The sequence below is a fragment of the Rhincodon typus genome, chromosome 28, assembly GCF_021869965.1.
Source record: "Rhincodon typus isolate 14 chromosome 28, sRhiTyp1.1, whole genome shotgun sequence".
In the NCBI taxonomy this organism is placed as follows: Eukaryota; Metazoa; Chordata; class Chondrichthyes; order Orectolobiformes; family Rhincodontidae; genus Rhincodon; species Rhincodon typus.
In genome coordinates this window covers 42,479,082-42,504,734 of record NC_063359.1, presented here as the reverse complement: position 1 = coordinate 42,504,734, position 25,653 = coordinate 42,479,082, and the positions used below count along the sequence as shown (strand labels likewise).

General features: G+C 43.1%; 1 protein-coding gene across 2 annotated transcripts in view; it reads right to left on the bottom strand.

Annotated features, from left to right (window-relative positions):
- The window catches only part of adamtsl2 (ADAMTS-like 2), a 171,140-nt gene that overhangs the window by 127,672 nt on the left and 17,815 nt on the right, over window positions 1-25,653 (bottom strand). The window contains exons 4-5 of one of the 2 annotated variants that reach the window (XM_048613793.1): window positions 9,706-9,781; window positions 6,832-6,934 (exon numbers count right to left, since the gene is read on the bottom strand). In XM_048613793.1, the coding sequence (XP_048469750.1) occupies window positions 6,832-6,934; window positions 9,706-9,781 (179 nt within the window). Of the gene's footprint in view, window positions 1-6,831; window positions 6,935-9,705; window positions 9,785-25,653 lie in introns of both variants that reach the window. The other variant, XM_048613792.1, reaches the window with a different exon arrangement.

Below are 25,653 nucleotides of genomic sequence, written 5' to 3'. Positions count from 1 at the left end.
GTCTAAATTATGAACACACTCAGATGATGAATCCCCTCATCACCTTCCAGACATAGTGAGAGTTGAAAGCACAGATTTGGGACCAGATTTCCATGCTGGAAGTGGGAATCAGGAAGTGGAACTAATCCCTAAGTAAGTACATTAAGTACTTAACATTGGTGGCAACACTGCATTTCTCACAAACAAGTGTTTAGAGGCTAAAAAAAAATAATCTACACTAAAATAAGTGTTTTTTATTGTACCAAACTTTTACAAAAATTCAAAACCTCATGCACACAATCGTTTGCAAGACACCTCACATATAATCTACATAAATTTTATTTCTGGTCTGTTCTAATTTTGTCTGTCCCTACACATACATTGTGTACATTGCTAATTTTTGGTAAAATTCTGCCCTAAGTGCTAAATTTCAGGGAATTTCATAGAGGGTTTCTAGCTCTAGCAAGTTTCCTCACGCAATTCTCCATTGCTCACCTCAAGTTTGCACCACACCTGTAGAGCACTGCTCTTACACCATCTTGTGCTCACCAGCAGAAATGCTCATGCTGCCAGAACCATCTAGGTTTACCACCTCTGGTGCTATATTTAAAACTCAACTGTGCACCAGGTAAAACACTGCAAGTCAGGAACAGCCCTTTAGAGCAGACGTAGTAGAAGGGAAATTAAAAATTGGATGAGGGAACAAAGTGTAACATCTCCCAAGTTTGCAGATAATACCAAGTTGGCTAGGAGGGTGATCTGTGACAAGGATGCAGAGATTCTTCAGCATGATCTTGACAGGTTGGGTGAGTGGGCAAATCAATGGCAGATCCAGTATAATTTGGATAAATGTGAGGTTATTCACTTCAGCAGCAAAAACAATGCAGATTACTACTGGAATGGCTGTAAATTGGGAGAGGGGAGTGCACAGCGGGCCTGGGCGTTCTTGTCCACCAGTCGCCGAAGGTAAGCATGCGGGTCCAGCAGGTGGTAAAGGCAAATGGTACGTTGGCCTTCATTGCAAGAGGTTTTGAGTACAGGAGCAGGGATGTGTTGTTGCAGTTGTACAGGGCCTTGGTGACACCACACTTGGAATATTGTATGTAATTTTGCTATCTTTTTCTGAGGAAGGATGCTCTTGCTCTTAGGGGAATGCAGTGAAGTTTTACCAAGCTGATTCTGGGATGGCAGGTCTGACGCATGAGGAAAGATGGACTAGGTTGGGACTGTTTTCACTAGAGTTCAAATGAATGAGGGGGAATTTCAGAGACTTATAAAATACTAACAGGACTGGACAGGGTAGATGCAGGGAGGATGTTCCTGATGGTGGGGTGTGTCCAAAACCAGGGGTCACATATGAGGATTCGGGGTAGACGATTTAGGATGGAAATGAGGAGACATTTCTTCACCCAAAGAGTGGTGAGCCTGTGGAATTCGTTACCACTGAAAGTAGTTGATGCCAAAACATTTAATGTATTCAAGAGGCGACTAGATAGAGTACTTGGGGGCGAATGGGATCAATGGTTGTGTGGAGAAAGCAGGATTAGGCTACTGAGTTGGATGATCAGCCATGATCGTGAAGAATGGCGCAGCAGGCTCGAAGGGCCAAATAACCTCTCCCTGCTCCTATTTTCTATGTTTCTATGAAAAAGGAAAGTTTCCAAGGACAGACAGGTGGCACAGGTTACATTTCATTATAAACACAGTTGTGAATTAAATCACATTCCAATCAATGTTATTTGTAGCTGTTGCTTTAAGGATGAAGCTCCTGAGGTTACCTGGCTTAGCACACTGTTCTTTCCCCAACACCCATTGTTATGTGTCAACATAACGTAAAGTGTGGGAGCTTCACACATTGAAGGTAAAACCTTCAAACAGTTGTTAACATTAAATTTTATTGTTGGAAAACCAACGAAAGAATAAACATACAAAAAGGCTGCATTTGCATCTTGGACTAAACAGATGGTGCTTGCCTTTTGAGCAACAAGTTTATGGACAACAGACAATCACTTCATCCAGCACACATCTGCTGGAAGTGCTTGTCAATGAAGTCCTGTCTTGCTTGTTGTGCCTGATGTTGCACCAATCAATCACAGTGAAGGTGATAACAAGGTGTAGAGCTGGATGAACACAGCAGGCCAAGCAGCATCAGAGGAGCAGAAAGGCTGACGTTTTGGGCCTAGACCCTTCTTCAGAAATGGGGGAGCGGAAGGGGGTTCTGAAATAAATAGGGAGAGAGGGGGAGGCGGATAGAAGATGGATAGAGGAGAAGATAGGTGGAGAGGAGACAGACAGGTCAAAGAGGCGGGGATGGAGCCAGTAAAGGTGAGTGTAGGTGGGGAGTTAAGAAGGGCATAGGCCAGTCCAGGGAGGATGGACAGGTCAAGGGGGCGGGATGAGGTTAGTAGGTAGGAGATGGGGGTGGGGCTTGAGGTGGGAGGAGGGGATAGGTGGGAGGAAGGACAGGTTAGGGAGGTGGGGACAAGCTGGGCTGGTTTTGGGATGCAGTAGGGGGAGGGGAGATTTTGAAGCTTGTGAAGTATGAAGTCTAGGCCCGAAACGTCAGCCTTCCTGCTCCTCTGATGCTGCTTGGCCTGCTGTGTTCATCCAGCTCTACACCTGGTTATCTCAGATTCTCCAGCATCTGCAGTTCCTACTATCTCTGAAACAGTGAAGGTGATGTTCCTCATCTTCTTAGAAAAACTGCTTTTTAGCATCCATCACATCTTTCCTTTGCCTTTGAGCTGTCAGAATACGAATTGAGGAAGGGTCACCGGACCCAAAACGTTAACTCTGATTTTTTTTCTTCACAGATGCTGCCAGATCCACTAAGATTTTCCAGCAACTTCTGTTTTTGTTCTTGTGTATACAAGTTGGTTCACTGTACTGATTAGTTTTTTGTTAGTAGAACATGGTTTATGCAACTGCCTTTAACATTCTTGCATTTTTGATACTAATGTTTCTTGGTCCTGGGTTCCAACAATTTGCTTTCAGATGTTCTGTCCTAAGGCAATGAAAATGTACGAGTTCCCTAACATCATCTCTATTCTTATGTTTTTCCCCCTCTCTACTATCTGCAACAGTTTCTGCTATGCCCTAAAGCCAAAGTCTTGTCGATTCCTCCAGCTACTGCGTTGGTTTCCACATAAAAAAATACTTTCTAACACTTATTTGTCAGTGAGAAACATTATATGCATCTGCCAGATCTGCCTGCCTCCTTGGCTTTAGACACCTGAGATTCATCCAAATAAAATGGAATTGTTACGAGAATGCTAGTCCTAAATTCTTCTGTAATTATGATTTCCTTAACGTTTTCAGAAGTTTGCTCTAAATTCAATGAACAAAACCACAATCACATTAACATTTTTTTTTCCGTACTGAATTCACAGATATCTGATGATGTTTGACATTACTGTCCTAAATCTGAATTGGTAAGCTTCAGGAACAAACTCACAGGCACTACTTACTGCAGTGTCAAATCTCAGTGATTAGTCTTTCAGAAGAACAGAATAAGCACCACTTTACATTTTGTAGCATAAGAGTCCAGGAGTGCTTTGGGCAATTCAAAAGTTTAGAGCCTCTCAAATGGCAGAACATCTCTCTACCTGCTTTACTGAAAATTAAAAGGGATGGAAAGAAGATCTAACTTTCGAAAAGGACTTCACTCCTCATCCAAACTACTAGACTTCTTTGCTGACCAGAACCCAAGTTTTTCTTTTCAAGTTCATGCTTCATGATTTCTCTGTTTGAAGTTTAAGTTCACACATTTGCTTCCTCTTTCTATTTCAAGCTGCATTATCTGCAACTAAATTCTAGCTAATTGTTCCATTTAGGTTTGACTCCTCTTCATTTTCTAATTGTAGATGCTGCACTATTATGCCAACTATATCAGAATTAAAAGCAAGGACTAAGAAAGCCAAGCCCAACTTATGTAAATGCTATTAATCTAGCCTTGGTCAAGTTTTGTAAACTATTCAGGCAAAGAACTTCACTCTTCAGAAAAGTCAAAGCAAGGTTTCATTTCATTTTTCAATAGCTACAGGGCTCCCCAATTTACAAACATCCCAGTGACAAATACCTGTACTTACGAATACAATGCCATACAGGGATGGGGTTTTGAATATTTGACATAGGAACATTTCCTGTACTTCCAGACAGCTACCTTACATTGTCCTGCATTCCATTCAGACTTGCATACAAATCGACTTGTGAACAGACTCAAGAAAAGAACTAGTTTGTAATCTAGGGACTGCATGTTTGTTAGGATTCACTGCAAAAATCTTAACTAGCCTCAAGTTCAGCAAATCCCAAGAGTCATATTTGTCCGTGGATTTGAAATCCCGTATGAGTCCCCAAATTATGTTAAAATCCCAAATGAGGTTCCCAGTAGCTTCCCAGAAGAGGTCGTTACATTATCTTACTGTCTGGTTGGGGACCAGTGACCTTTGTATTTTGAAATAGGCAAAGTGTGAATTCCATGTTTTTTGAAGAGGTGCCTGAAATAACTCCACAACAGCCGGTATCCCATTACCAAGTTACCCTTTATTTATACATGCATAGTACTTGACAGTGGTCCAGGTTCCTCAGTTCCAGCTGTCAATGAATAGAACTTCTGACACTCCTGGTTATACCTGTCAACCAGGGCTCTCTGATTGGACCAGGTTAACAGCCTCAATCAGGGAACTCAATCTAGGAGGTCCACCTGGCTGACCTTGTTACAATCACTCGAGTAGCCAAGAAGATGAAGGACTTTAGCAAGGCCTTCAGCAAGGTTCCACATCATGGACTAGTTAGTAAGGTTAAATCATATGGGATCCAGGGAGAGCTAGCCGAGTGTATACAAAATTATTTGACAGTAGAAGACAGAGGGTGGTGGTACAGAGTTGTTGTTCAGACTGGTGGTATACTGCTGGTCATAGGCCAGTTGTTCATCATTTATATAAAAATGATTAGGATGAGAATACAGGAGGCATGGTTAGTAAGTTTACAGATGACACCAAAATTTGTGGCATAGTGGACAGTGAAGGTGGTTATCCAAGATTACAATGGGATCTTGGTTAACTGGGCCAGGAAATGGGTTGTAGAGTTTAATTCAGGTAAATGTGAGCGTTCAAATTTTATAAGGCAAATCAGAGCAGGACCTATACAGTTAAAGGTATGGCCCTAAGGAGAGTTGTCAAACAGACGAACCTAGGGCTGCAGGTACATAGTTTCTTGAAAGTGGCATCACAGGTAAATAAGGTGGTGAAGAAAGCTTGCCTTCGTCAGTCAAAGCACTGAGCACAGGAGTTGGGATATCATGTTATGGCTGTACAAGACATTGCTAAGGCCATATTTTACCACAGAAAGGATGTTATTAAACTGGGAAGTTACCGAGACTGGAGGCTTTGAGTTATAAAGGAGAGACTGGGACCTTTTTATCCTGGACCATTGGAGGCTGAAAGGTGACCTTATATAATCATGAGGGGGATAGATGAAGTGAATAACGAAACAGGTTTTCTCCCCCCAGGGTAGGGCAATCCAAAACTTGAGGACATAGGTTTAAAAGTGAGAGGGGAAAGATTTTTAAAATAGGGCCTACATTTACATACAGGGGGTGGTGCATGTATGGAATGAACTGCCAGAGAAAGTGGTAGAGGCAAGTACAATTACAATATTTAAAAGACATTTGAACAGGTAAATGGATAGGCAAGGTTTAGAGGAATATGGGCTGAACGCAGGCAAATGGGGCTGGTTCAGTTTAGGAAGTCTGGGCAGCATGGACGAGTTGGGCTGAAGGGCCAGTTTCCATGCTGTATGACTGAGACTTAAAATAATAGTCACAATATTCAATGGAAACGAACAAGCACCAATACTTTATTATACAAGTTCATACAGTAAATAATCTACAATACATGCTGATACATTCCATCACCTAGAATTAGCATGGTGAAAGTGGGTAATATACTGTGATCAAATATCTCACTGCACACAAAAATTGCAAATACAACCAAGGTAGATCTCATGGATTTTTCAGTAACTTTCCTCAGATGTTAGCTACATGATAGGTTATCAAAATTCATTAAACTTCACAAGGGATTACCTCTCTTTAACGTACTGATCTGGCCCAGAAACTCACTAACATGAACAGCTCCATCATGGACAGCCTGAACATCTGCTCCTGTTTTGCTTGTTCACACTCTTTACCTGGGTCCACATTGCCGGGACTTCAAAAACTTCACTCCAGCACTTAGTCAACTTATACAAGTCCAAATTTCACACTCACAGCTATCCATATTATGCTAAAAGCTGCCACTGAATTTCCCAGAGCTCTACACTTGCACAGATGCATCAAGCAAATACTGCTCATGACTTTTCAATCACCACATTCACAACTGTAATGAAGAATTAATGCATGCAGACTTCTTCCAAACTTTGCACTACTCTCCCAGTACAAAGTCAGTAACCTTCCCACTTTCACAGTCCCCAAGACTTGTTCTGAGACCTGGATCCACCTCTTAGCTGCCTAATTCTTAAAACTTCTTCCTCATTTTTTATTTAAGAAAGGCACAGGCCGTCCAAAAGATCTGGGCTCCTTCCCTCTAGGACAGTTAAAAATCAGCACTCCTAGCACAGTCTGCTTCTCAGCCTGTCTGTCTCTTTGAACTTCACTTCAATGACCCCCAAACTGTTCTGACTGACTTATCAAAAAGCTTGATGAAAAGCCTAAGCTTATCGCAGGGCTGAACTGAACGATGCCACCTAGCAACTTTAAAACAGATTGCTCCCCAAATTTTCACCGAATGTATTTAATCATTTTTTAAAACATGTGTAAAAGAATAATTACTTTGCAACACATGCACCTTTCCTCACCTGGATATAACGGTGTCCATTTGTAAGTCCTTCCATTATAAACCCGGGAGTTAAAAGATGAACACTGCTCATCACGAAAGCTTCTCCCATTAGCTGGGCACTCCTGCAACAGATTACAAAGGTATGTAAAGTTGTAATTTTTTCATTTTTCTGAAGAAGGGTCTAGGCCCGAAACGTGAGCCTTCCTGCTCCTCTGATGCTGCTTGGCCTGCTCTACACCTTGTTATCTCAGATTCTCCAGCATCCGCAGTTCCTACTATCTCTAAAGTTGTAATTTGTTGCTTTAGAGTTGGCTGCCACATTTTTGCAACATAGTGATTGCACTTTCCAAGTCGTTTGTGAAGCATTTTAGAACATGTTAAACAGGTGCTGCTAGAAAGCCCTATCTTCAACCGGTGGCACATGGACTCAGTATTTTAGAGGACAGATATTTGTTGTACATAGTTGCAATCATTAACCTAAACAGTAATAAGTAAGTCGACAAAACAAAGTCTGGCCAATGATAGTTGAGCACCAAATCTATTCTGACATCCAAATTTAGTAGCGAGGTGGTGCTGGAAGTCTTGTCTTTTGGATTACATAGAATCTTGATTTAATCTTCCCTTGCGAGTGAAATGTAAAAGGTTCCATGGCATCTTCTGAAGAGCAATAGAGGGTTTTTGAAAGGGATTAATAAAGGATAAGGTAACAAAGGTGTTTTTGGAGAAAATATATAGAGAAAAAGGATCTGCAGTATGACCTAAAAAGAGGTGCAGAAAGCAGACAGCAATGTGTGTAATGAACTCAGGCAAAGATGGACCATTTGACAAACAAACATAATTGCAAATTTGTTTCCTGAGTGGAATAGTTTTATGTCAAGAAGAGTGGGTGAGAATCTTCCATTTGCTGTTCAGTTATGGTAGAATCATGATCCTTGCTGACACCAACATTGGACAAGTCAAATCCAAAAGTGAAACAAGACCATAAGACATAAGAGCAGAAATTAGGCCATTCGGCCCACCGAGTCTGCTCCACCATTCAATCATGGCCGATAAGTTCCTCAACCCCATTCTCCTGCTTTCTCCCTGTAGCCCTTGATAATCAAGAACCTATCTATCTCAGTCTTAAATGTACTCAATGACCTGGCCTCCACACTACTTGTTGTCTCAGCAGAACCTCTTCCCTGATCCTACCCAACATTTATTCCAACACAGACCACAGTAACCTCATTTATCCCCTCTATTTTCTCTCCAGGTGGTGAGAAACCCTGCAGAGTAAGCTGAGTGGAAATGGAGTCCTGTCGTTATTGGTGTGTAATTCTCTATAATATCAAATTGACTTGTTGAGTTAAACTTGCCATGCAGGGACTCCAAGACACATTATGTTGCTGTGAAAGCACATCTGCAGGATGTCCCTCCAGTTGTTCAAACTCAAGCTCAGGAATTCAGCTTCAGGAATGTAGGATCCATTGCTGCTCGTATAGGAGGCTGAAGTGATTATTCCACAATTACTGAATTTTGGGAGTACAATAAGTGAAAGACCATTCACCAAGTTACAGAAAGTCAGGCAGAGTAGGAACCTTTCTGGAGAACAGTTTTCACAAACTGACTTTTGTAACTGAATAGCTTTGGGTGTGACCATACAGCAGACTACAGTCTACAGCACATCCATAGGCTTTCAGGGAAATTCAAGATTAATAAAAGCATTTAAAAAGGCTGAGCCCAAAGTCACTTTGAATGTTTAACAAGACGTGGCTCAACATGCTTCCCTTGCTGGTTGAAATGGTAACTGGTGGTAATTGCCTGGGGGACTGCCTCCATATTTAGCTGGCCAAAATGAGTTTGCTCAACATCAGGACATTAATGTCTTGCCCCCTGGTATTAGTAATGTAACTACTGCTGATTGATGTTAAAAACACATCTGGTTCACTAATGTCCTTTAAGAAAGGAACTCTGCTGTTTTTACACTATTTGGGTTATGTATGACACCAGACAGCAACAGGGCTGTCTCTTAACTTTGCTCTGAAATATCCCAGCAAGCCACTCAGTTGTAAATGGCTGATCATAAAACTATAGACAAGCTCTAAAATAGGGATAATGGGGATCAAAGAGGAAGTAAGAAGACAGGTTAATCAATAACATAAAAAGGAGCCCAAAAGTGATTGTACAGTCAACAGATAGTAAACAGAACAATGGGTCAATTAGTAACACAAGGAAAAATATCCATGAACATATAGGAACGCGGTAATAAAAGAAGAAAAATAAAGCAGTTGGACACCAACTAGAAAATAACTAATCTAAACTGAGTATGGCAGTAAAAGGGATCCAGGGGGAAAAAAAAACACACTAATAAAAGGGCATTGACATCGGCCAGCAAGAGCATGAAGAAAATAATGCATTGTTCCCCAATGCTAAAGAGTAGAATTACACTCATCAGGCACCTGTTATATGCCTTGCTGTGCTATACACCCTATATCACCGTCTGGAAGACAAAGGAACTGAAGGTCAGTCATTCAGAAATTAGAGAGTTCTCTCCCTAATGATATTGTGGTTCTACCTATAGCAAATGGATTGCAGCTGCAGAAGGTAGCTGAACACCATCTTTTCATGGGCAATGAGGGATGGGCAATAAATGCTGGGCCAATCAGCGACATCCACATCAAATGAATGTATTTTTTTTAAAAATGAGCATACTGTTGGTTGATACAATACTTCCCAAGCAGAATTTCTATGCCTGTTACACTCTGAATGTTCTCAACTATTATCTGTTCTTCGTAGGACACTCCTGGCAATTGTCTGCTTTGCATGTGACACACTTTCATTCATTAGGTGTTTCTTTCTATATTGACCTTACTATAACATCTAAGCTATATCTGCAGAAAACAGTTTCACTGACCTGTATATTGCAGAGCTGATATCTTTTAGAAGTACCTGTACAAGTCTGGTTATCAGCTCCCTCCACTGCAAGTCTTCTGCTAAATAAAACACAAACATATTACATTCAGGAACCTTATGGTCCAAGATAAGTATGTATCTTTGCTTGTCCCCATAAAAGCATCCTAAATAAACAAATTAAAAACTAAATAACATTCATTAAATTTAGGTGCACTAGAAAATCATTTTCATTGAAAGAGTAAATTAAGTTGTCAGCAGCATTCTTTTCAATAAAACACTATCCTTTTTGTGTCTAAAGAAAGATTTAAGACCATGGGCTGGATTTTCTTTAATGTCTGCTGAATCAAAATTTATGCAAGAAAGTGTGGTTCTGACCGCTCTTACCTCCCACCCAAAGCACAAAAGAACCACCTCCAATCACCTCCTTCCTTGGCTATCCACATTAAATGTTGACAATGTGGCTAACACTATGTATAACTAAATTTTCGCCTGTCTGCCAGTCACTCCTTTTCCAATAGGTCTAGGACAGAGGTGATGAAGATCCCAAATCTTTCTAATACGTTGTAAGGGCTTGGCACAGACATGCTTTCCTGTCAGTTCTGACCAAATTTCTGCAAAACTGTGGCCGACTCATACTGTACTTCCTGTTCTGCTTCTTCTTCCGTTGTAGCAAGATTTTCCAGCTAAATGGGAGAGATCTATTGACGGCGAAATTTCTGCTTGGACTTTGTCTTGTGGCAGTCAGGATTCACACCTCTGGGAAATTTGATAGCACCGGAACACAGTTAACACTTTGGCAGAAGACCTATTCATTTGTTACTCAGTCTAAAGAGGACAAGCTCTTAGCATCACCTGTACTTAACGAATGCCACAAGTGACTGAATGTTGCACTTTATTTTCAGTATTCATTTCTAGTTAATTTTGATTTCACTGAATAATGACAGTCAAGAAGCTATGCCAAACAAAATAAAAAGCAGAAAACAAGCTCCCTATTTGTTATCATTTAGTTTAAACTGACGTACTTACTCTGGTTGAAATGGCATTCAAGCTTTATTGTCTCACTATTTGCTATTAAAGTCTTATTTTTCTGTATCTGTATTTCTTCAGTGTTTCCCTCCCTACCTCCTCCTCTAACCAAAAAAAGGCACACAGACACCACTGTGAGGACCAGAAGCAAGGAAAAGGAAGAGATTCAGAGAGCATCCTGGGAAGGTGAGTGAGGGAAGACCTACCTCAGGTATTTGCAGCAATAAGTAATGGTAAGTGTTTAATACATTTTCTTGAACAGCTTGATTGGGGATAGGAATGTCAGTCAGTGTGGTTAAGTGCTTCACTTGTGAGATGTAGGAGATCCGCGACACTTCCAGCATATTGGACGACTACATTTGCAGGAAGTGCACCCAACTGCAGCTCCTCACAGACTGCATGGATAGGTTGGAGCGGCAATTAGATGCACTTAGAAGCATGAGAGTGGTGGAAAGCGTCATAGCCAGGAGTTTTAGAGATGTGGTGACACCCAAGGTGCAAGCAGGTAGATGGGGGAAATCGCTAGAAAGGGCAGACAGCCAGTGCAGGAATCCCCCTGTGGTCGTGCCCCTCTCTAACAAGTATATCACTTTAGATACTGTTGGGGAGGTTGGCGGGGAATGACCCATCAGGGGGTAACAGCAGCAGTAGCCAGACTGGCTGGCTCTGTTTTTAAGGAGGGAATGACAAACAGCACTACAGCAGTAGTTGTAGGGGCCTCTGATAGTTAGGGGCGCAGATAGGTGCTTCTGTGGATGTGAAAGAGCCTCCAGGGCAGTATGTTGCCTCCCTGGTGTCAGGGTCCAGGATGTCTCTGAACAGGCAGAATGCAGTCTGAAGGGAGAGGGTGAACAGCCAGAGGTTGTGGTACATATTAGTACCAACAACATAGGTAGAATGAGTGATGAAGTCCCGCAGTAACAGTTCAGGGAGTTAGATAGAAAGTTAAAAAGCAGGACCTCCAAGGTTGTAATCTTGGGATTACTCCTGTGCCATGTGCCAGTGAGGCTAGAAATAGGCAGATGGTACAGCTCAACACATGGCTAAACACAAGGTGTAAGAGGGAGGGTTTCAGATATCTGGTCCATTGGGATCTCTTCTGGGGCAGGTGGGACCTGTACAAGAAGGACAGGTTGCATGTAAACTGGAGGGGCACAAATATTCTGGCTAGGAGGTTTGCTGGAGTCAGTCTGGAAGATTTAAACTAGCTTGGCAGGGGGTGGAAACCAAAGCGAAGGTGAATTGACTGAAAGGGAACTAGAGAATAGGACCAGGAAGACTCAGAGGAAGAGCAGGCAGGGTGTGGTTGCTCATCAAAGCAGGTCTGGTGGACTGAATGCATCTGTTTCAATGCAAGAAGTGTAGCAGGTAAAGCAGATGAACTTAGAGCTTGGATTAATACTTGGAATGATGATGTTGTTGCTATTACAGAGGCTTGGTTAAGGGAGGGACAGGATTGGCAGCTTAAAGTTCCAGGATACAGATATTTCAGGAATGATAGAGGGGAATTTAAAAGTGGTGGGGGAGTAGCTCTACTTGTTAAGGAAAATATCACAGCTGTACTGCGGGAGGACACCTCGGATGGCTCACACAGTAACAGGGACGGTGTAATCACAATGTTTGGGGTTTACTATTGGCCTCCCAACAGCCAGTGGGAGATAGAAGAACAGATACGTAGGCAGATTTTGGCAAGATGTGAAAGTAACAGGGTTGTTGTCGTGGGTAATTTTAACTTCCCATATATTGACTGGGACTCACTCAGTGCTTGGGGCGCGGATAAGTCACAATTTGTAAGGAGCATCCATGAGGGCTTCTTAAAACATGTGTAAATAGTCCAACCAGGAAAGGAGCCGTACTGGACCTAGTATTGGGGAATAAGCCTGGCCAGGTAGTCAATGTCTCAGTAGGGGAGCATCTCAGGAACAGTGATCACAATTCAGTAAGCTTTAATGTACTGATGGATAAAGATAGGTGTAGTTGTCAGGTGAAGGTGCTAAATTGGGGGAAGTCTAATTACAACAATATTAGGCAGGAACGGAAAAATGTAGATTGGAGGCAAATGTTTGAGGGCAAATCAAAATCTGGTACATGAGAGGCTTTCAAGTGTAAATTGCTGGGAACTCAGGACCGGCACATTCTTGTAAGGATGAAGGACAAGTATGGCAAGTCTAGGGAGCCTTGGATAACGAGAGATATTGTGAGCCTAGTCAAAAGAAAAAAGGAAGCATTTGTCAAGGCTGGGAGGCTGGGAACACACAAAGCAAGGGTGGAACACAATGAAAGTCGAAAGAAACTTAAGCAAGGAGTCAGGCGGTCTAAAAGGGATCATGAAAAGTCATTGGCCAACAGGATTAAGAAAAATCCCAAGGCTTTTTAAACATATATAAAGATCAACAGGGTAGCCAGGGAGAGGGTTGGCCCACTCAAGGGCAGGGAAGGGAATTTATGTGTGGAGCCAGAGGAAATGAGCGAGGTATTGAATGAGTACTTTGCGTCAGTATTCACCATAGAGAAGGACTTGGATGATGAGTCTGGGGAAGGGTAGATAGTTTGGGTCATGTTGAGATCAAAAGGGAGGAGGTATTGGGGATCCTAAAAAACATAAAAGGTAGACAACTCCCCGGGCCTGATGGGATATACCCCATAATACGGAGAGAGGCAAGGGAGGAAATTGCTAGGGCCTTGAGGGAAATCTTTGTGTCCTCACTGGCTACAGGGGAGGTCCCAGAGGATTAGAGAATAGCCAATGTTGTTCCTTTAAGAAGGGTGGCAGGGATAATCCAGCTTATTACAGACCGGTGAGCCTTATGTCAACGGTAGGAAAATTATTGGAGAGGATTCTTCGAGACAGGATTTACTTCCATTTAGAAATAAGTGGGCATATTAGCGAGAGGCAACATGGTTTTGTGAACGGGAGGTCTTGTCTCACTAAATTGGTTGAGTTTTTTGAGGAAGTGACGAAGATGATCGATGAGGGTAGGGCAATGGATGCTGTCTATGTGGACTTAAGTAAGGCCTTTGACAAGGTCCCTCATTGTAGACTTCTACAGAAGGTAAAGTCGCACAGGGTCAGAGGTGAGCTTGCAAGATGGATAAAAAAAAAATTCTCGGTCATAGAAGACAGAGGGTAGCAACGAAAGGGTGTGTTTCTGAATGGAGGGCTGTGACTAGTGGCGTTCCTCAGGGATCAGTGTTGGGATCTTTGCTGTTGGATATATATATATATAAATGATTTGGAGAAGAATGTAACTGGTCTGATTAATAAGTTTGCCGATGACACAAAGGTTGGTGGCATTGCGGATAGTGATGAGGACCGTGAAAGGAGACAGCAGGATATAGATCGGTTGGTGACTTGGGCAGAGAGATGGCAGATGGAGTTTAATCCAGAAAAATGTGAGGTAATGCATTTTGGAAGGTCTAATCCAGATGGAAAATATACAGTAAATGGCAGACCCCTTAAGCGTACTGATAGGCAGAGGGATCTGGGTGTACAGGTACACAGGTCACTTAATGTGGCAACACAGGTGGAGAAGGTAGTCAACAAGGCATATGGCATGCTTGCCTTCATTGGCCGGGGCACTGGGTTTAAAAATTGGCAGCTTTATAGAACCTTAGTTAGGCTGCATTTGGAATATTGTGCTCAATTCTGGTCACCATACTACCAGAAGGATGTGGTGGTTTTGAAGAGGGTGCAGAAAAGATTTACCAGGATGTCGCGTGGTACGGAGGGCATTAGCTATGAGGAGAGGTTGGAGAAACTTGGGTTATTCTCACTTGAACAACGGAGGTTGAGGAGGGACCTGATAGAGGTCTACAAGATTATGATGGGCATGGACAGAGTGGACAGTCAGAAGTTTTTCGCAGGGTGGAAGAGTCAGTTTCTAGGGGGCATAGGTTCAAGGTGCAAGGGGCAAGGTTTAAAGGTGATGTGCGAGGCATTTTTTTTTTTTTTTTAAACAGAGGATGGTGGGTGCCTGGAACTTGCTGCCAGGAGAAGTAGTGGAAGCAGAGACGATAGTGACTTTTAAAGGGTGTCTTGACAAATACATGAATAGGATGGGAATAGAGGGTTATGGTCCCTGGAAGGGTAGGGGATTTTAGTTGTGACGGGCAGCATGTCAGTGCAGGCTTGGAGGGCCGAAGGTACTATTCCTGTGCTGTAATTTTCTTTGTTCTTTGTTCTTTCTTCTCTATGTACTGCAAGACCTCTAAAAATACTTTACAGAGCAAAGTAAAAACAATGTCAGTTTAAAAAAATGAAACAGCAGTAAAGTTTCAGGATGAGAAACTAGAGACATAGGAAGATTAGTGATAGGAGGAGGTCATTCAACTGACTGTGTCCATGCCAGACTAAATGACTACTCAAGAGTATGAAGTCATTTTTTAAATAGGAGTGTCCTGTCTCTGCCACCCTTCCAGGCTCTGAATTCCAGAAATCCACCATCCACTGGATAAAAACAACATGCTATTCCCCTCCAATACTTCATAATTATGCGCTTTATTATTAATTTTGCTGATGAAAAAAGGTTCATTCTGTTCATTCTATAGGTGCCGCACAGGAGGCTGCTAAATAAAGAATCTATGGTATTAGGTGCAAGGTATTGAAATGGATAGGAGGATTGGCTGACTAGCAAAAAGCAAACAGCAGACAGATAAAGAGTTTTTTTTTCCTCAGGATGGTGGCTGGTGACTTGTGGAGTTCAGCAGGGGGTCCATGCTGGATCCAGAACCATTCACATTATACATTAATGATTTGGACAAAAGGAGCGGAGGGCATTGTTATGAAGTTTACAGATGACACACAAGATAGGCAAAGGCAAAGGTAGTGTTGAGGAAATTGGGAGGCTACAGAAAGACATGGACAGGCTAGGAGAGTGGGCAAAGAAATGACAGATGGAATACAATGTTCAAAGCATGAAGTTATCCATCTTAGTAGGAATAATAAAGCAACAGACAATTTTGAAAATGGGGAAAGGCTTTGGAAATTTGAAGAAGAAAAGTACTTGGGAGTTTAGATCAGGATTTTCTTATTGTTAATATGCAAGTTCAACTGGTGGTTGGGAAGGCAAATGTTGTCGTGGAGGTGGTGCTGTTGGCTGTTCTCACTGATTGCAGTCTGTAGGTCAGGAAGTTGAGGATCCAATTGCAGCGGGTGGAGAAGAGACCAGAGTCTTGAGTTTGGAGATTAGTTTGGTTGGAATTATAGTGTTGAAGGCAGTGTTGTAGTCAATGAACAGGAGCCTGGCGTAGGTAACCTTTTTATCTAGATGTTCCAGGGAGGAGATAGCATTTGCCATGGACCTGTGTAATCGTCGGCAAATTGCAAGGGATAAAGCAAGGCTGCAATGCTAAATTTGACGAGCCATGACTAACCTGTTGAAGCACTTCATAATTATGGAGGTCAAAGCCACTAGGTAATAGTCATTGAGGCACACTAAGAGTTTTCTTTGGTACCAGGATGATGGTGGTCTTCTTGAAGAGGTGGAGACTTCAGATCGTAATAAGGAGAGGTTAAAAGAGGTCAGCAAACAATCCTGCCACCTGGTCCCATCCTGTACTGGTCCCACTGGGGCCAGAAAGATTTCAATCCTGGTTGTGATGGTGCTTGTTTCCCCCAGCAGCTCTTTTAGTTTTGCCAGGACGGAATCCGTGTCCATAGTATGATATCGTCAGTTGTGACCAAAAGAGAGTGTCTATAAAGTTTAACAACTAGAGTGGATGCTTCTCGGGGAGACATCGGCAACAGGCAGCTCAAAGCGTCCAAATTTCCCACTTAGCTTCCTGGATGGTTTCCAACTTGTAATTGTATGCACTGAGAAAAGGGCCCCTCCACTGAATTCAACCAGAAGCTATGGGCAGCACGGCCTTCTCCTCTTCAAGTTGTCTTAGCAAGGAGTTTGAGGTCCATTCCTATTACAAATTTATGTTCATAAAAAGGTATTGGTGGAACTCTCACACACCAAAGTTGACCACCAAACTTTCCTTTTCTCACTGGGCATATCTGCATTTGATATCAACCAAAGTCAGGAAACTATACACTACTGGGCATCCCTCTCTGTTGGCTCACTGGTGAGCCAACACTACACCGATAGCATACAGGGAGGCATTGCATGTCAGAACAATCGCTCCCTTGCAATTGCAGTGGGCCAACACCTTAGATAACAATAGCTGCTTTTTCACTTCCCAAAAGGCTACCTCTTGGCAATGTGACCATTTCCAAGGCTGACACTTTTTCAACTGCAGGTATAAAAGGGTGCCAAGATGGAGGCCATGTTATGTATGAATTTCCTGTAATAATTCACCAACCCAAAGGAAAGACCTAAGCTGCAGTACAGACATGGGAGATGGGGCACCTTTGATCACCCTCACTTTATCTTCCAATGGGTATAACTCAGTCTGACTGTAGTCCAAGGAGATCATCTTAGAATGCCTGAAACACACATTTTCCCTTCTAAGGCATATGGCCATCTGGGAGAAACATTTAAGCCAAGTTACGTCCAAGTGCTTCTTATCGGCCTCCCTGGATATTAGCACATCATCCAAATAAATGGCAAGCTGAGGTAGACCTTGTAAAACATTCTCCATCCGCTGGAAAAGGTACAGGCTGATGATCTGAAATGTTAGTCTTGTATACTGGTCTGAACCGTTATGGGTATTCATTATGGCATAACTATAGTCAATTGCAGGCAAGCTTGGCTCGTGCTCACCTTTGTGAAGGACAGCACCCCCTACTGCCCCAACCCAACCCACCAGTTTTATGTACAAGTCCCCTATGCAAGGGGTTGGGTATTTATCTAGCTGCGAGAAGTGGTTTATCATTTGCTTAAAAATCCCCACAAAAGGTCAACTGGCCAGTTAGACTTCAATTGGTACAACCAGTGCTGCCCATTCTGTAAACTGTATTGGTTGATGAGTCTTTGCCTTTCCAGCCTCCTGCTCTCTGTCTCCACTTTTACACACAAAGTAAGGACACTGGGCAGGCCTTGCAGAGTCCCAGAACTGCTTCCTGGTCAACATGCAAGGAGTCCTTAGTTCCTTTGATAGTCCCCAGACCTTCCTGAAAAACTTTTAGGTCTTTAATTAGGACTTCTCTCAGGCAGCTATTTTCCAATTGAAAAATGGCGAGCCAATCAAGGTGAATCTTTCTCTAACAATTCCACCCCAGCAAGCTTGAGCCCAAGCCTTTTACTACAGTGGCGACTACACCAAACAGCATCTCAGACTAGAACTGAGGTTATACCCTTATCTATAACAGTTTCCCTGGATAGGTTCTCAGGCTGGCCAAGGCCTTGTGCCAACCTAAAGGCTGGAGTCCGAAGTGAATTTTGTTAAAGACTGGTTCTGCAATTACTGATACAGGTGTGCTGGTATCGACCTCCATTAGAACCAGGTGATCATTTAAACAATGACATGGGATATCCTAAGGAATGGGGTAGATAAGGTCAGAAATCACAACAATCCATTCTGAGGAAGGGTCACTGGACCCAAAACATTAAATCTGTTCTTTTCTTCACAGATGCTGCCAGACCTGCTGAGCTTTTCCAGCAATTTTGTTTTTGTTCCAGAAATCACAACACCAGGTTTATAGCGCAACAGGCCGAACAAATAGTGTTAGTGGAGTGTCGATGAAGGTGATCAAAAGTGTCAGACGGTGTGAATAAAATTGTCAACAGCTGACTAGCAACTGAAAGGATGATTTATAATCTGATTAATTTTTGCTCTGCTTCAATTAAAAAGGTGGTGCTGGAGACAAATCAAATGGCTGGAATAACATGATGGGTATGAGTTGCATGCCAAGGGTCTAAGCAAAATAAATAGTAATCCAAAACTGTACAAACTAAATTAAGATAGAGAGATCATAACAAGTTAAAAGGTGATGGTGTCAAAACATGACAGTAAGGAAGATTATACAGATATAGAACAGTATGGGAGGGGGTTACATGTTGTGTGACATGAATGCAAGATCGCAGTTGAGGCTGTCTTCATGGGTAAAGAACTTGGTTATCAGTTTCTGCTTGGTGATTCTACATTGTGTATCTTGAAGGTTGCCTACCTGAAGATCGGAGGCTGAATGCCCTTGACTGCTTACGTGTTCCAATTAGAAGCTAACATTCCTGTCTGGCAATCGTTGCGCAGTTTCCATTCATCTACTGTCATAACATCTGCATGGTCTTGCCAATATACCATGCCTTGGGGGATCCTTGCCTGCAGCCTATGAGGTAGGCAACATTGGCTGAGTCACATGAGTACCTGCTGTGTGGCGTTCCCATCTATGTCAATGATCTGGAATGTCTTGCAGAGGTTGCCAATGGCAAGGTTGTGTGGTGTTGTGGTCAACGCTGTCCTGAATGCTGGGTAGTTTCCTGCAAATGATGTCTGTTTAAAGGTTTGGTGGTTATTTAAATGTGAGGAGTGGAGGTGTAGGGACAATCTAGGCAAAATGCTCATTGTCAATGCCATGAAGAACATGGTGTAGTTTCTCCACTCCAGGGAAATACTGGGCAACGAAGGGTACTTGAGTGGTCGTGTTCCAAGGTGGTTATTGTGGCTTCTCGCTATGGCAAATCAGAACGAGCAAGTCAACAAGTTGAGCATTGTATCCCATTCTGAGGGCATTTTTCAGTGTCCATTGCATTCCTCCTTTTCTGAGCAGATCCTCTGTATATGCAGGGTTCATTTGGAGGGGAAATCACTTCTTTAAGACGTTTAGGGTGGAAGCTAGAGAAATGCAGCATTGAGAGATTATCTGTGAGTTTATGGTAGAATGAGGTACTGAGGTGTCCATCGTTGATGGGCGTGGGTGTGGGTGTGTCCAAAAAGGAGACTGATTCTAAAAGAGTAGTCCTTGGTAAGTCTGATGGTGGGATGATGCTTGTTGGTAACGTTGTGTAGTCATTTCAGTGATTCCTTGCCATGAGTCCAATGGAAGAAAATGCTGTTAACGGCAGATGCTGGTGTAGAGTGCCAAAACATGGGTCGTGATGAGAAATGTTGCTGATAAGACCACCCCTCTCTCTCGAGAGAGATAATAAGGTCCAACAGCAAGATTGACAGAAGCCATTTTAAGAGTACAAGTGAAGATATAAAATAATAAGTGCAAATTTGTACCACTCTTCTCCAATCCAACCTGACCTAACGGCAGGCCTTTTCCTCCGCAGCTGCAACTGGAGGGAGCTTGTCTTGTAGTTGGCACTGCATGCTTGGAAGACTTGGCATCATTTAGATGATGAGTTGAACCTGGTAGGCTTAGATGCAGAAGTCAGCCACCTTGGCTTGACGTTTAGTCTTCAGAATCACAGCAGCTGGGTGGACGAGAGGCAAGACATCTCTGGGAACCTTGAAAAGCAACTTCTGGGGGTTGTCTCCTGTCTTTTTCTCCCCCCCCCACCCACCCCATTGTTTCAGGGGCAGGAGGGTGCTGGAAGGGGCACCTGGAGTGGGCTTAAGATCCCCACTCTTGAAATTGTGCAGTGATACAAGTAAATACCATCTGATAGTCATTTGAGACATGGTTTTAGGATGACAAGGATTGGGTCCTGAATATTAAAGGGGTACACCATTCAAAAGAAAATAAAAGAAAGCTAGGTACAGATGGGAGGGGTAAGCACTGCTAAGGCTGGATTGCGCAACAGCTAGTTAGAGATCACATTGAATTTACATCCTGATCGCCTGAACCAATTGCAATACTGAAGAAACTCAGCATTTCTGGCAGCATCTATGGAGACAAAACAGTGTGGTTGCTATTCAGAATGGATTTACTTTAAGTCAAGTAGTGGAATAAAAGGATGAGTGGCTTGTAAACCACTCAATAGTGACCAACACGAGACAATGTATAGAAGAATCAACAACAAAAACAAAAAGTTGCTGAAAAAGCTCAGCAGGTCTAGCAGCATCTGTGAAGGAGAAAACAGAGTTAACGTTTTGGGTCTGGTGAACCTTCCTCAGAACTGATGCTGGCTGGGAAAACATCAGTTTATATGCAGAAAATAGGGTGTTAGGTGGGGTAGGAGTAAATGATAGGATAGAGCCCAAAGAGAGAGAAAGAGAAAGACAGTTGGACAGACAAAGGAGTTGCTAACAATCAGACTGGTAGGGTGAATAGTTGTTAATGGGGACTGTTAGTGACTAACAACAGTGGGGGTGTAATGGCAGGCTATGTGGTAACAAGGCCTGGGGTGTGGGGTAGGGGGCTGGGACATGGAGAGTTTAGGCCCTAAAATTATTGAACTCAATATTGAGTCCGAAGGGCTGTAGGGTCCCCAAGCGGAAAACGAAGTGTTGTTCCTCCAGCTTGCATTGGGATTCACTGGAACACTGCAGCAAGCCAGAGACTGATGTTGGCCAGGGAGCAGGGTGGTGCATTGAAGTGGCAGGCATCAGGTAGCTCAGGAACTTTTTTGCAAGCAGAATGCAAGTGTTCTGTGAAGCGCTCACCAAGTCTATGCTTAGTTTCCCCAATGTCTCTTTGGGCTCTATCCTATCGTTTACTCCCTACCCCACCCAACTCCCTAATTTTCTGCATATAAACTGACGTTTTCCCAGCCACCATCAGGTCTGAGGAAGGGTCACCAGACCAGAAACATTAACTGTTTTCTCCTTCACAGATACTGCCAGACGTGCTGAGCTTTTCCAGCAACTTTATCTTTGTTCCCAGTTTACAGCATCTGCAGTTTTTTGGTTTTTAAATAGAAGAATCGATAATTGTTTGTGAAAGACAGACAGCAATAATCATGGGTGACTTTATATGCAGGTTAAAGTGGAAAAATAAGATTGGCAGTAGTAGCCTGGATGTGGAGTTCATAGGATGCTTTCAAGCCGGTTTTAGAGGAAAACCATCTTACAACCTACTGTCTTGTCAGTTCTGAATCAGACTTTGTACTGTGCAATGTGACAATTATAAATTACTGACCGGAACCAATACCTCTAGGCAGCAACGACTACAATATTATTGAATTTTACATCCAAAGAGAAAGGGAGAAGACAGTCTAAGACTAGCATTTTAGTCTAAATGTCGACAACAATATAGATGTTATGGCTGTCCTAGCTGAAATAAGAGGCATACTAGGCTAGGGAATAGATCAAGATTAAGATGTAGTCATTTAAAGGATTATTTCAGAATACATAGACAGAGTAGATGCCTACTAAGAAAAAAATCTAAAGCAAAAAGAGTAACTATCAGGAGAATGCAAAACAAAAATCAACCTTTATCATATTGGACAACACAAGACTCAAGAGGCTAATCTACTTCTGCTTCCACATTTTCCTCTTCACTACTGGGATATAAATGTTTAAAAATATAAAAATTGTAATTTAAGTTTGGATATATGATTTTTGAAGTGATATATGGATTTGGAGTGATCAAATGAATTATTAACTTACTGTTTCACCACGGTGATTTTAAACAATATTTGAGGGCTAGCTTTTAGAATACACTTTTTATTTAGCACAGAGGTTGTAGGACGCAAAGTAACCAACGTTTGTTAGAAATTTCTGGACTTTTGCAAACTTTGGGAAATCCTATTTCTGAAGGGAGATTTCAGTTCTGTAGAAAAAAAAAAGTGTTCTGCAGATGTTTTCATTGTAAAGTTATTCCTGAGAAAGTGAGAAGACTTCAAAAAATTCTAAAAAGTATGGAGTTAATGACTGTAACAAACCCAGAGTGCTTGGATAAAACCCTGACGAGATTATTTGAATTTGAGTGTTTTAGCTCTGGTATGTGATAACTCCTGGAAAACACGAAAGTTTTCCAATCTGGGAGAGCAAGTCAAATTAAATCCAAGCTGCAGTGAGAGATTGTGTGTTCGGAGGACTGACAGGGAAGAGCAGAGTGCCATGGTACCAAATACTGGTGTTCTAGGATCTGTAAAAGGAGTGTTTTGGGATGAATGGGATTATATTTTCTATTTTCAAATCATTTCTTTTGCTTGAAGCATCATTTTCATGGTCATCTCAGCCCAGTTGTGCCAGTTTTTCCTGCAATCTGGTCACGGGCAGGGCATATTAAGTATGATGGAACAGCAGTGAATCATGATGCCACAGCAAGTGAGTGAAATGCACATGGAAGAACATTTAGGAGGATGAGGTGGGTGACAACTGCTGAGTGGACATGATGCACACAATACTAAGAACTTAGTCCATGAGCTTTGATGTAGGTGAAGCAGAGTTACACAGTTAATAAATGATCCTGCAAGAGTAAGTCAGTAGCAGAGAAAGGATGGTGGCACTTGCCCTTTAGGGCTGCAGAAGATCATTAACCTTCAGGCTGCACTGCTGTGCAGTGCATTTAATTTGGTACACAGTGCTAGCTGTCTCCAGGCAGGCTGTGTCTAGTGACATGGCCTCTAATGGTTTAGAGAAAGACCTGCCTCCTCACCACCAACAAAACCTTAGCTCCTGGTCTACAAACAAAAGCCTCAGCTTTATTCCTCTGCAACCCAGACTTAAATTTCAGGCACGACATGACAAACTTTTCTGCTGCTGCCTTTGCCTCAATGCTCATTTCTTTGGGCAAGAGTCCTCTCCCCATCCCACAGACCCTGTTGCCCAGTTCCAACACTCCCTCCATTGGACCCCTCCCTCTGGGCTTTTACCTGCACTCTGTTCATTGAGAACTGTCGATGTGATACTAGTTACCTCAATTTCTCTGCCCCCTCACCAAATCCAACCTATCTCTCCGGCCTGACTGCACTCCGTGCACTCAGTGCATTCAGGTCTAACCCGGACTTTGTTATTAAACCGGCTGATAAAGGGTGGTGCTGTTGTCATCTGGCGTTCTGACCTCTACCTTGCAGAGGCTGAGCTACCTTCCCCTGGACCATGACCCCACCATGAGGCTATTGTATCTAAAATGGTAACTGATCTAATTTCATTGTGATTCCCCCTCCCCCCATCCCCACTGCTTCCAAGCTGATAGTCACCCAGCCCCACACAGCTCACTTCTACCTCCTTCCAAAAATTCATAAACAGGACCCATTGTTGCAGCCTGCTCCTGCCCCAGAACTCATCTCTTCCTACCTTGACTCAGTCTTCTTTCCCCTGGTCCAATCCCTGCCCATGTATATCCACGATTCCTCCGATGCCTTATGCCAAATTCAAAGCTTCCAGTTTGCCGGTTCCAGCCCCCTCCTCTTCACCATGGACATGCAATCCCTTTACATGTCCATTCCCCAACAGAAGGGTCTTCGGGCTCTCCACTTCTTCCTGGAGCAGAGACCTGACCATCCCCACCCACCACCCTCCTCTGCTTGGCCAAGCTCATCCTCAATTTCTTTTAACTCATTTCCTTCAGGTAAGAGGCATGGCCATGCCTCTTTGTGGGGTACGTGGAACATTCCTTGTTCCAGTCCTATTCTGGCCCCATCCAGAACTGATACATTGGTGCTGCTTCCTTCTCATCTGGAATTGGAAAACTTCAATTTCGCCTCCAATTTCCACCCCGCCCTCACCTGGTCTCTCAGCCTCCTCCTTTCCTCGACATTTGTTTCCATTTCTGGGGTTGGATTGGCCACTAATATCCACTATAAACCCAATGACTCCCACAGCTACTTGGACTATACATCCTGACACCCCACCTCCTGTAAAGACTCCATCCCATTCTCAGTTCCTCCATCTCCACTGTACACGTTCAGATGAGGCCAACTTCGACAAGGGAGCCTCCGAAATGTCCACCTTCTTCCTCAACTGAAGATTCCCCAGCTCTGTCGTCAACAGGGCCCTCAACAAGGTCTGACCCATCTCCTGCACTAGCAATAGGATTCCCTTGTCCTTCCCTACCATCCCACCAGCATCCACATCAGAAGATCAGGTGCCATTTCCACCACCCCCAGCAAGATGCCACCACCAGACATATTCCCCTCATGTCTGCCTTCTGTGGGCATCATTCCCTCTGGGACATCCTGGTCCACACTGCCTTCACCCCCTAACACTTCACCTGCACTGCCAAGAATCTAGTCTACTGCATTCACTGCTCACAAAGTGGTCTCCTCTACACTGGGGAAACAAAGCGTAGACTTGGTGACCAACTTACAGAACATCTACATTCTACTTGCAAAGAAAAAAAGCTGGAAGAACGATATCTCATTTTCCACTTGGGGACCCTACAGCCCTCTGGACTCAATATTGAGTTCAATAATTTTAGGGCCTAACTCCCATGTCCCAACCCCCCACCCCACACACCAGGCTTTGTTACCACAGCCTGCTATTATACACCCTGTTAGTCACTAATAGTCCCCTTTAACATCTAATCACCCTTCCACCCTGATGGTTATCAACTCCTTTGTCTGTCTAACTGCTCTTCTCTCTTTAGGCTCTATCTTATTGTTTACTCCCCACCCCATCCCCCTCCCTTTTCTGCATATAAACTGACGTTTTCCCAGTTACCATCAGTCCGGAGGAAGGGTCATTGGACCTGAAACGTTAACTCTTCTCCTTCAGATGCTGCCAGACCGGCCAAGCTTTTCCAGCAACTTTGTTTTTGTTCTCGATTTACAACATCCACAGTTCTTTTGGTTTTTATTTAGCAAAGTTAACTTGCCTTTCTGGGCTATTTCCTCAGGGAATCTACAGAGTACTGCTACAGCCTATTATTGCCTTGGAACATCTGAAGTGGTGTGCAGCTGGGCTTTAAATATGATACCAGCACCATGAATTACAGAAAGCACATTCACCTCTCCTGCCAACCAATTCCACAAAAGGTGGTAGACAGCCCAGATGTATAGTGAAACAGTGGGCACAGGATTGAGAAAGTCACCAAGCCATGGCCAGGTGCCATGAATCTCAACTGAAAAAAGTGTGGTGGGGGCAGCCACACAAAAGTCAGACCAAGCAGAGAGAGACTGGGAACCTTTTAAAACAGCAGGTAGGACCTCAAATGCAGAAGGTCTACCCCATTTTTCACCCGCAGGTAGAAGATGGTGGTGTTATC